The 10,615-nt window shown below is 44.8% G+C and overlaps 1 protein-coding gene across 3 annotated transcripts; it reads right to left on the reverse strand.

Annotated features, from left to right (window-relative positions):
• Positions 1-1,603: 1,603 nt before the first annotated feature.
• Positions 1,604-10,592, reverse strand: relb (RELB proto-oncogene, NF-kB subunit). 3 transcript variants are annotated; one of them, XM_084673800.1, is made up of 11 exons: positions 9,523-10,592; positions 9,296-9,307; positions 8,794-8,978; positions 6,374-6,700; positions 5,109-5,275; positions 4,870-4,961; positions 4,486-4,617; positions 3,952-4,056; positions 3,627-3,842; positions 3,337-3,408; positions 1,604-3,198 (listed from the first exon to the last, which is right to left on the reverse strand). In XM_084673800.1, exons 1-11 carry the CDS (start codon positions 9,548-9,550, stop codon positions 2,678-2,680), a joined length of 1,857 nt encoding a protein of 618 aa, XP_084529926.1. In that variant the 5' UTR covers positions 9,551-10,592; the 3' UTR covers positions 1,604-2,677. The 3 variants fall into 3 exon arrangements, with proteins under 3 accessions (XP_084529926.1, XP_084529927.1, XP_084529928.1); XM_084673801.1 differs by having other exon boundaries at positions 9,296-9,342; XM_084673802.1 differs by lacking the exons at positions 8,794-8,978; positions 9,296-9,307; positions 9,523-10,592 and adding an exon at positions 7,367-7,571.
• Positions 10,593-10,615: the final 23 nt, after the last annotated feature.

Below are 10,615 nucleotides of genomic sequence, written 5' to 3' on the forward strand. Positions count from 1 at the left end.
GGGCAGTAGAGAGCGCCAAAATTGAGTTTTGTTGAAACTGCATTGTCATGCTGGCTTCTTGTTTAGTGGGCTGCCTGTGAAAATTATTAGGCTACTTCTGCAATTATATCATTATAGATTTAAATAAGCAGAAATTATGAGCTTTGAATTTTCGGCAGGGTGACACAAATGACTAGTTATGAATTTTCTGCAGGGTGACACATTTTAGTGGAGTTAGACGATGGATAATGTATCCATTGCCAAATACAGGAGTGGTGATGAATGTGTTAAGTTTGCTTCATTCAAGGGGAGGGGGGGGGGGGGGGTCTAACTTTCTCTGACCTTCAGTAACACATCCAATTGTTGTGTTGACAACTACACAACTGAACTGTCACAGGCACCTAGGCTGAATAGACGTTGGCAGGTTGAAGCCAGCCAGTCATTTCTAATGTGTTTTTGTTTTTACAAGCGTTTGTTGACGTTTACCGTTTGACTGTAGGTCACCCTATCGTGTTAGACATAAGAGAGATTTCGCTTTGTTGAATTGCCTTGTTATGTTTAGGTGTGTACCTGTTTGTCTAACCTGATTGACACCTGGCATAGCCACACGGCTTTGTCATGGGAACTTCTCAGGAGCACCACTCCATTTATGTGCTTAACATTCTAAAACCGCTTGAATAGGGAAATGAACCGGCAAGGGAAAATACGTATACGTATTTAGGCTATTGTGTTTGCTATGGGCTATGAAAACATACCATCAGTTGAAGAGGAATGACTAAGCCTACATGTTGAACCACCAAAAAGTACTACGTTGAACATGATGCTTAATAATTTGGTTTGTTTACTTTAGTGTTCGTTGAGAATTGTGCAAGCAGATAAGGACAGTTGTGTTCGCTTGGGTGTCTGGATTAGTCTCGGCAGGTACAGGTACCATGTGTGTCTATCAAGTCACAGATTGAGTGCGAATTATACAATGATAATCAGGGGGGTCAGCAGAAACTAAACGTATGTTGTCCTTTGGCATTTAGTAGTGTCATAAGGGCAATTACACTGTCTTGTAGAAAGTACTTTACAGGAGCCCCTGTGGTGTAAGCATGTGTACCATCGAGTCTACTGCCAAACACGGTAACGATTTAGCTCGTAAAGTGAAACTGTCAGCTAAAGTAGTGAGACTGACTATATAGTCTACGGTCCAAACTGCCTGCGGATTCACTGACACTAACCCATCATCTGCTCTATTAGATTATCCATTTCAACAGCCATTGAAACAGAGTACCACCGAATGACACATATTTGAAAAATGTATCCCTCAATGTCCTTGCAAATAATGAGTTTGCAAGAAGTCACGTGCTTTCTAGATGTGAGCGAACGAGCGACGGGAATGTGTGTGGGCAGTGCAGGAATGACAGGACAGCTGCTATAGATAGCATCGCGGATGATGAGCAGTGAAGCGGGAGAAAAGACAAAAGAGCAAGAGAGGGTTGACAGCACTCATTGAGCTACATTCACCTCTCATCCTTCCCTCCATTGAATCTTTCTACCATATCCTTCGGTCAGTAACATTTCCCTGCAGCGGAGTCACTCCAAAACAACACCTCTTTAAATTGTATATTGGAGACTGTAGTCAAGACTTAAAGCCACTTTATTTTCGTTTTTTGCTTCTTTATTTTCATTTGAAACTGTGGAGCGGACAGAATTTGTATCTGAACGGCAGAATTTGTATCAGAACGGGTATCTATACCCGTCAACAGGACGGGTATAGATACCAGGTGTAACTCGCAGAAAGGAATTTCGACAGAATGCTTGTATTTTGGGCTGCATACAGCATGGGATAAAGCCCAATGTTCCACTTTGTAGATAGTAAAGTAAATCTTAATGAACATCAGTCAAACAAAGTCAAAACCCAGAATACACAAATTGATGCATCACAGCTGAATCCAGTGGACATATTTTCGCATCTGAAGCGAGTTACAGGTTGACTGGGTGGTCTGTTGGTCCTTGTTTTTTTCAACAACAGGCCATTCTAATCACTTCAGACCAATCCTTTCAGTCTCTCTTTGTCTAAAGGACCTAAACACAACAAAGAATAGACCAAAAACGAAACAGAAGAAAATAAAATAGTGCTTACAGAAGGCAAAGTCACCGCCTTGCAAGAGGCAATTCTTCAGCCTCAGTCCTAATGGCTATTTACACAGAATGGTTATTTACATGCTAATAACATAATTGTATGCTTCATGCTAACTAAGTGCTGAGATACCCAGTGTTAGGGCTAACATTACACAGAGAAAGACAGCAGCAAAGTCCTACAGGCCTGGTTATGGGTCGGGTCGGTAGGTAAGGGAGATGTCGGTTGGAATGTCAGTTTCTCTCTGTGGAAGGTTGGGTAGTGGTGACTCATGTGGTCAGGAGATGAGGTGTAGAGAGTCTGGAATGTAGGCTCGTCCAGCGAGGCCTGAAGGGGGAGGGGGAGGGGGGGGGGGCTTGAAGGACGGGGGTGGGGAGGAACAGGACGGATGACTCACAGAGCTCTAGCACAATGTCTCTTAGTTGGTAAGACCACTCATGCTTCATACACACAAGCTGTTCTACTAGAGAGTTTCTACTGCTTTTCTATGCTAAAAAGGAACAGTATCAGAAAGATGAAATCTAAGACTATGGGCCAACCATCCGTAGATGGAGGTTATGGTTTCTCCCACCCTCATAGGCCTTTCTCCACCTTCACCGATACCCCGCCAACCCCTTCATTATCATGTTGGTCCATGTCAACAAGGTTGGAGTCAGAGACCTCCGTAGGTGGGTACTGGTTGACCATGATTTGCAGCTGCATGTCGTTGTAGTAGGCCTGTTGCCCAATTTCAGGTACGATCTGGTTGGGGTTAAAGTTCGCATCCAGGTTAGCAAAGTTAGCGTTGGGTCCCAGGCTGAGGCCGTGGAGGTCGACAGGAGTGAGGCTGGAACCGAGGGAGGTGAGGCCAGGGTTGCTCAGCATTGCATGGAGGCTTGGGTCTTCCAGCAGCTGGTTGAGAAAAGTGCAGTTCTCCAGGGTGTACAAGAGTTCCTCCTCCAGGGGGATGCCGTATTGCATCTCCCCCAGGGAGGAGGACCCTGTTTGGGCAGAGGGGTTCACTTCATCTGGGAACACGCAAGTCTCAGCTGGGTAGACGAACGACTCGAAGGGCTTGGAGGAGGAAGAGGAGTCTGATGCTGCCAGACTCTGAGCTGTGGAAGGCAGAGACATGTCTGAGTCAGCCCTACCTTCAGACTCAACATTTATAGATACCAGAGAGACAAACAAACACATACAGCACATACGAGACCTGATTTGACACAAACTAGTATGATCACGTGAAGTTGTACCTGCCACACAGGACCTCTCCGAGAAACTGATGTCCTTCTTGATTTTCCTCTTGCGGTTCACCTCATATGGATCTAAGTAAGGAACAACACTTAACGGTATTGTTCACGTCATCAAAACAGTATATTACTGTAATTCTTATATATATATAATATACACATTATATGTATGTATATGTAGTATGTGTTCTCTTTTTAGATACATTTATATATAATTTAATATGTCATACATAAATTATATATTAAAATATATATTTAATATATAAAAATTCATAGTAAGACTGTAGGCGGACCTGGGTTGTGGGGCAGGTAGGTGAAGGTCACAGGTTCGCTGTCCATGTGGTCTGACAGGCGTCGCAGGAAGACACTGACATCCTGCTCCTCTGTGATGTCCTGCTCCTGGTAGGGCGGGCTCTTGAAGACAATGGCAATCTGCCGGTGAACGTCCGTCTGGGCAAACTCCGCCTTCGCCTCCCATGATCCCCGCTTGAAGATTATTTCAATGTCATCTGCACACCAGAGAGATTCACTTTTTTTCAACTTCCTCTTTAACAGTGCTGGTTCCTGTATTTCTCAAGTCTCAATCTGTCTGTGTGTACGTGAGCATGTTTGGGTCACCTTTCTGCACTTTGTCACACAGCATGTAAATCTCAGTCTTGCCGGTACAAGATCCTTTAACTTCATTCAGACGGTTGATCTTCAACTCTGAAGTGGTGGTTGCCTCTGTGAATACACCATGCCCACACACAGACAATCAGTACCAGGTGGGCCACAGAGGGAGGAAGCACATTCGCAGGAGCCATATTATCGGTTAGCTGTTTGAAACTGAAACAACATGTCGGTAAACAACAAAAGTAACTCCTCAGCTCTACTCTATGAAAAATGAAAACGTGTGCTAGTTACCAAGGGGGCCAACTTCCAACCAAACCCACTATAGTTTGAGTCACTTTGGCAACCAAACCATTACATTTAGGTTGATACTCACAGGTTGAATTCGACTGCGTTATCAGTTTGGAAGAAGTGTCAGTGTGTGTGTCTGTGTACAAACATAAACATGCATGTCTTTAAGTCAGCATGTGTATCTTTTAGTTTCTGTGTGTGTGTGCCTCTGTCTATTTGTGTGTGTGTGTGTGTGTGTGTGTGTGCTCCTACTCTTGTCATAGATGGGTTGGGACACCACAGGATAGAGCTGTTCCAGGCTGCCGTCCTCCCTCTCCAGCTCACACTGGAAGCACAGACGCACCACGTTCATGTCCATGTCCTCAATGCTCTTGGAATGGCCCGCTGAGACACAGGCACACAGGAAGAAGCAAACACACTTTAATCCAGCAGCTGACCCTTCAAGAATCATTATTTTACATCACAAAGTCAAATATGTTTGATACTAGATGCATATTACAATCAGAAAGGTGGGAGAGGTGTAAGCACTGGTATTGATGATTAATATGTGTGTTTGTGTGAGAAAGAGTGAGTGAGTGAGTGAGAAACAGAGAGACAGGGACAGAAAGAGACAGAGAGAGTGGGTGTTGCACTCACTTTTAAAGGGATCAATGTTTAGGCTCCGTCTCCTCTCCAGTGAGGCATCCAGCTCCTTTCTCCTGATGCACTGGACACCCAGGTTAGCAAAACTGTACACACACAAGGAGTTATGAAAAGGGGACGGATGGATACATGGACTAAACTGAGTGGTAAAGAGAAGGAAGAATGGTGAAACAGAAAGAAGCAAAGTGGTGCAGAACAGATAGGAAGAAGGGATTAGTAGAAGGGATGGCTACCTGTGGCATCGGTCCTTGTGAGGGTTGAAGCTGACCACACAGATCCCTGTACCCTCAGCGCAATCTTTACCCACAAGGCAGTGCGGGTGCGGGCGGTGGGGGATGTCCTTGGTCACCAAGGAGACGGTGACTCTCACCTTCTTGACATGCTGGATGGGACCATTGATCTGTGGAAGGTATGGAGGGGGAGGGTGAAACAGAGGGGATGTAAGACATTGAGTAATGCAGGAAAAAAAAGAGCATAGAAGAGAGTGCTGGAAAGAGAAGATGGAAGGATCTGCAAAACTGACTCATTTCTGAAACTATTTAACAAGAACACCCATCCGTTCCTCGCAGTGATCATGATTGAACATGATGATAAATGTCCCTATAACTGCCACTCAGTTTATCAGCATTCTAGTTAAGCGTGTAAGTATGGTCGTTTTGTGTGTGGGAGTGAGTGTGTGTGTGTGTCAGGAGTGTGTACATCTGGTGTTGGGTGGCTACTTTGTGCTTGTATGTGTGAGTACGATCTTTGTGGGTGTCAGACGAACACTGCTGATGTGGTCGTGTATGTACGTGTGCGGTGTGTGTGGAAAGGTGGCAGAATGTGAGAGGGGTTAATCATCCCCCTTTCAGACCACAAGACTTGAATTTTGGGGACTTTCTATTTGACTTAAATTTAAAGTCAACCCTCCACTACTTAATGTCTCCAGGAGGCAGGAGGCTCTGCCACAAAATGTGGGGGAACTCCCCTTTATTGTGGGAGAGATGGTACCTTCCATAAACCTCCCTCTATTTATACAGAAGACACATCCAACACAACAGGTAGGCCCAGAGCTATCCAGTGTATGGCCATTAGAAACATACTGTATGTCAAACTAAATATAATTATCAGTGATGTTTTAAAATCATTGCGGATGGCATCTTCTCTAGACTAGCATTCATAATAGTTTGCTCCAATAGAATTGCAGCATGCTGTTCCATGAGTCTGACAGTATCAGCAGACAGGTATGAATCCTCCAAGCTTCTCAATCAGTTGTAGTGCATGTACAATCTACACACATCTAAACACAATGCACCTAGGATAAGGATGTGAAAGTTTGGTTACATGTCTCACGTGAGACGTCAGCGAAAGCAATACAAATGAATCAGATATAAATAATAAATGAATGTAATTGAATGTTTTCTAATTTTTGTGATGTAACATTATTTGTGTGCGTTTTGCAACTTATGGAATATACTGCAGTATGTTCAGTAATGTGTGTGCAGCCACTAGCCAGTACCTCTATAGCAGGCAGAGTCTTTTTGGTGTCGGTGCTGGAGGTCCCCAGGATGCTGCCAGCGGAACGGCCCTCACACTCGTAGCGGAACCTCATGCCCCTCTCCTTGGGCTCCTCCACCACCACCAGCCTGGGCTGCTCCAGAATCCTCTCCAGCAGCGCTGTGTCACCCTGGGCCTGAGGAGGCGGCCCGACTGGGCCCCTGGAGGCCACGGAAGCAGAGGACCCACGGCCCCGTCGGAGCGCACCTGACTGAGAGGCTCCGCGGCTGGGCTGGGCTGCCATGCTGCCCCTGGAGGCACCCTGGGGCTGAGGAAAGGAGTGTGGAGCCTATAGAGAACCAGGTTAGAAACAGTGATGTCAGGTAACATTATGACTGGCCAGGAACTGATACTTGCCCTGTCAGCAGCACTTGACATTGACATTGTAGTGAACAGAAAGTGTGTGTGTGAGTATCCCACCACCCAATATGTTAATGCCATTGCTGAAAGTGACAAACTAATTACTAAAAAATGTTTATCACAAAGAGAGAAAAGGAAAGAAAATTTAAAAAAAGTGAAAAGAAAAACAAACACTGCAATAGCTTCCGGCAGCTGCTGCCAAACTGGAGACCCCCTTCTCCTCCCTCAGTCCCTCCTCCTCCTCCCCTCCATTTCCGTTCAGTTTCTGGTGTGATCATCCTACTTCCTTGGCCCCCCATTTTCATCTACCCCTCATGTCTGTACAGTCTTCCCGCTTCCTTCAACTATCTCTTTCACTCCGAGTCTTTATTCTTGATGATACAGTGTATTTTAAAGTTTAAAAGATCTCTACAGAGCCGAATACTAGTCAGTGGCCTACACAAACACACGCAAACACAATAGCTTTACATATAAACAAAGCCGTCTACACCAAACAAAACACGTATTTATACACACACACACACACACACACACAATGGGCAATTATTTTAATCTTAACTCACGAAAAGATTGTTTATAAATACCCTTTACCTACCAACCAACTGCAAACTGAGAAACAGCAAACCAAAAGGCCTCAAGTTCGTCAGAACGAAAGAAAAACTGTGTGTCTTCTTTGTTATTCCTCGTCGTCTCTCATTCTAAACACACCATCAGGCGACTGCCTAAGAACTACAACACCATGTGTGAGATCATTTGTTCCTGACTAGCTGGCGCTGGCTGCAGTGTGTGTGTGTGTGTGTGTGCGCGTGCGGTCTGGGCATGCCTGGTTGTCGGGAGCACAACTTAACAAAGGCTCCGAGGATGATACTAGGAAGTCAACCTACCCTGGAGCATTCGGACCAATCGCGGAGACAGAAATGACTGAGAATGTAACCTTTCACCCTGAGAGGGTTGGGCAGGGAATGGAGGAGTGGGCAGAGTGAAAGCAGGAATCAGATTACATTTCTGCTCTGCGTTTCCCCTCTTCCTTCACAAGAGGCCACAACATGCTTTTTCCTTTTTCTTTCAGTCTCTTTGCACAACACGTCAGTTAGCAAACTTGGTCTTCCACTAAGCTATTTCACATCACTCCGAGTCCCAGGCGGTGTATATTCACTGTAGTACATTCTGCACATGCTCCATTCAAGACAGTGGCCATTTCCGAGCAAGAGCTCAAAGTCATATATTCACTTCATTAAGGGAAAATAAACTGAATAATAATCATAATTTTGGAATCATTTATAACTGGGGAAATCATAATATCCCAAGGTAAATAATATGCCTGGCATGCAGATATGACCCAGTCACTAGCCTGACTGACAGAGGCTGACATTAATCTTTGATTAATGATCAACATCCAATGACCCATCCAGATATTTCCAGCTACCTCTCACTCTGCAGCGACAGATCCACACATCTCTTCCTGGTTCTGCATGACCACGTGTTTTACAGTACACAGCCTGGGTTCCTGCCTGCTACTCCCTGCCAGGACAACCAACAAGCTGCTCAACTAGAGCAACTGCCAGGCAGGTGCCAGTAACCAATCCTCTTTAATTACAGCCGAGCAGCACGAAATGTGAACACTTCTTTGTAGATGTGTATTCCCTACAGGACATTGAATGTGTAGGTTGTGCAGATATTATGTGTAGAAAGTATTTTTGAATTAAAGGAGTACGATACGATGAAATATAATTTATTGTCCCTTTGGGGAACTTTTTTGGGGGGAGGGGGAGGATCACAACCACTGTGTCATATTTCTACAGAGTAGGATCAGTTGTGATGCCTCTGTTACTGACAACTTCATTTAGCTTGTGTTAGAAAAGCAATGTAAGGCTAGAACAGTTTGTTATTAAAACATGAGCGCTTTTTGGTTAAAAAAAAAAATGGGAAGGACTAGAATCTGAATAAGGGTTTTGATAACATCACACGACAAAGAAACTTCAGACAGAGGGTGCATCTATCTGTATCAGGCAGGGCACTTACCTTGACTGGGGCTGTGCCTCGAGGCACCAGTACTGGGGGGGACGAGGAGGCGGGCTGTCTGGGCATGGTCCTGGGGGTCTGCTTCTGCTGGTCTGGAGGGGAAGGCGGTCCAGGGAGACAGGAGCCTGATGGCAGGTTGTGAAAGGTGCGCTCTCTGTCCTCACTTATGACCTCCTGGATGATGTCTGAGAGGGATGAAGGGGGGATGAGAGGAGGTTGGGATGCCAGAGAGGAAGGCAAAGGGATGAGAGGGGGATGGAAGAGAATGATACAAGGTTGCGTAGAAGAGGAGGAGGAGGAAAGCAGAATGCAAGCAGGATGAGGTGAGGTCACAAAGCAGGTGAGGTTAAAATGCAATTCATCTGTCAGTTTGACAACAAACACTATCCTACCACATTAAATAATATATAAACGTGCATGCATGTGTTAAGTGTATGTAGACATGATATATGGTGTTATTGCTGTTTGTGCACTAGCAGTACATTATATTAAGTATACTTACCCAAGTCGTGTGCTGAAAAACAGACGAAGAAATATGTCAATTAACTGCTATTAGATAAGAGACAAAAAACAGACTGTAATTACGTCTGCCTCGATGTTAGTTAGTTGTTGGCTTTCAGGTCCACTACCAAACGACAGATCATGAACTAAAAACAACGCAATGAAAGTGCTCGCGACGCTGCCATGCAGTCATGTATGTCGAATCACATCGTTCGACAGTAAACTTACTTGGGAAACACACGCTCATGTTTCTCATGACACATTCATGCAGTTGTATTTGAAGTCGAATATCTTGTTCCCGTAGAATAGAAATTTCCAGTAAAAAAATGTCTCAACAGATCCTTCGTTCACGCGGTTCCACAAACTATTGTCGCTTCTTACTCAATATTAAAAGTTTTTTACAACATAAAGTGCTCCTTGATGGTTGTGACACCGATGTCGTCGATGGCAACGATATTATGAGCCGAGTTCCGTATTTGTCGGAGGATTTTGAGCAGCTAGATGGGTCGCGGTGGAAATCCCCTTACGTCACCGATCGGAAACCACCCCGGCCCGGTTACCACGGTATCAAAGGAATCGCAGTGTTTATATTTCCATTACTTTTGTAAACAACGGTAGCATACGTACAACGTGTTTCTATAGCATGTTTAGTAAAAAGCCTGCGCCACCGCTATCCTTTTCTGAAGCGCATTCAGCCGGAAAGATCCTTACGCACACATGTTGCCGTAAAATCGTCAAGAAGTCGTAGTTCAGATTTTCAACTGTCCCACTGACTGAAATACCCATAAAATTAACATAACACAATGCATCCAAGACTGGGGTACTTGCGCTAAAGTTGATCAGCGATGTACTGCCATCTAGTGCTTAAAGAAATTGTCTTAAATAAATGGAAAGTGAAACCGCATGATTTAGGGGAAAACATCAGTAGGCAAGCGGCTGGATGACATCGCTCACTGCCCTTTTCATTTGGGAATCTGATGCAATTTCATTTATCAGAATCCCAGCAACTGAAGGGAATAATATCAGTTTTGGTTTTGTTGCAGGTGTCCGACTGAGGACTATACTCCTGTAGCCTACCAAATATGAGGTCTGTAACCTGAAATGGACGACGTGCAAATCTGTTACTCATTGAGCTGCTGTTAGTCTCGTCTCCAGCCACTGCACAAAGAAACGGGAGGATTTTTTATGTAATCCTGCTCATCTGAATAAAGTTGTTGCTGCAGGGACGCATCGAAAACATACTGTACAGGACAAGGAAGACCAGGGCCACTATCCTAAGCATGGGTGTATCTAGCCCTATTTTGGGGGGGCTGGAGCTTCA

Source organism: Hypomesus nipponensis, chromosome 15, assembly GCF_054491055.1.
Source record: "Hypomesus nipponensis isolate SF chromosome 15, ASM5449105v1, whole genome shotgun sequence".
In the NCBI taxonomy this organism is placed as follows: Eukaryota; Metazoa; Chordata; class Actinopteri; order Osmeriformes; family Osmeridae; genus Hypomesus; species Hypomesus nipponensis.

Coding starts and splice junctions, on each gene's coding strand:
- relb (XM_084673800.1), bottom strand. CDS start 9,550: ATGAGAAACATGAGCGTGTGTTTCCCAA. Junction 6,701..8,793: donor GAGGCACAGCCCCAGTCAAG/GTAAGTGCCCTG, acceptor GGTTCTCTATAG/GCTCCACACTCCTTTCCTCA. Junction 5,276..6,373: donor AGACTCTGCCTGCTATAGAG/GTACTGGCTAGT, acceptor TACCTTCCACAG/ATCAATGGTCCCATCCAGCA.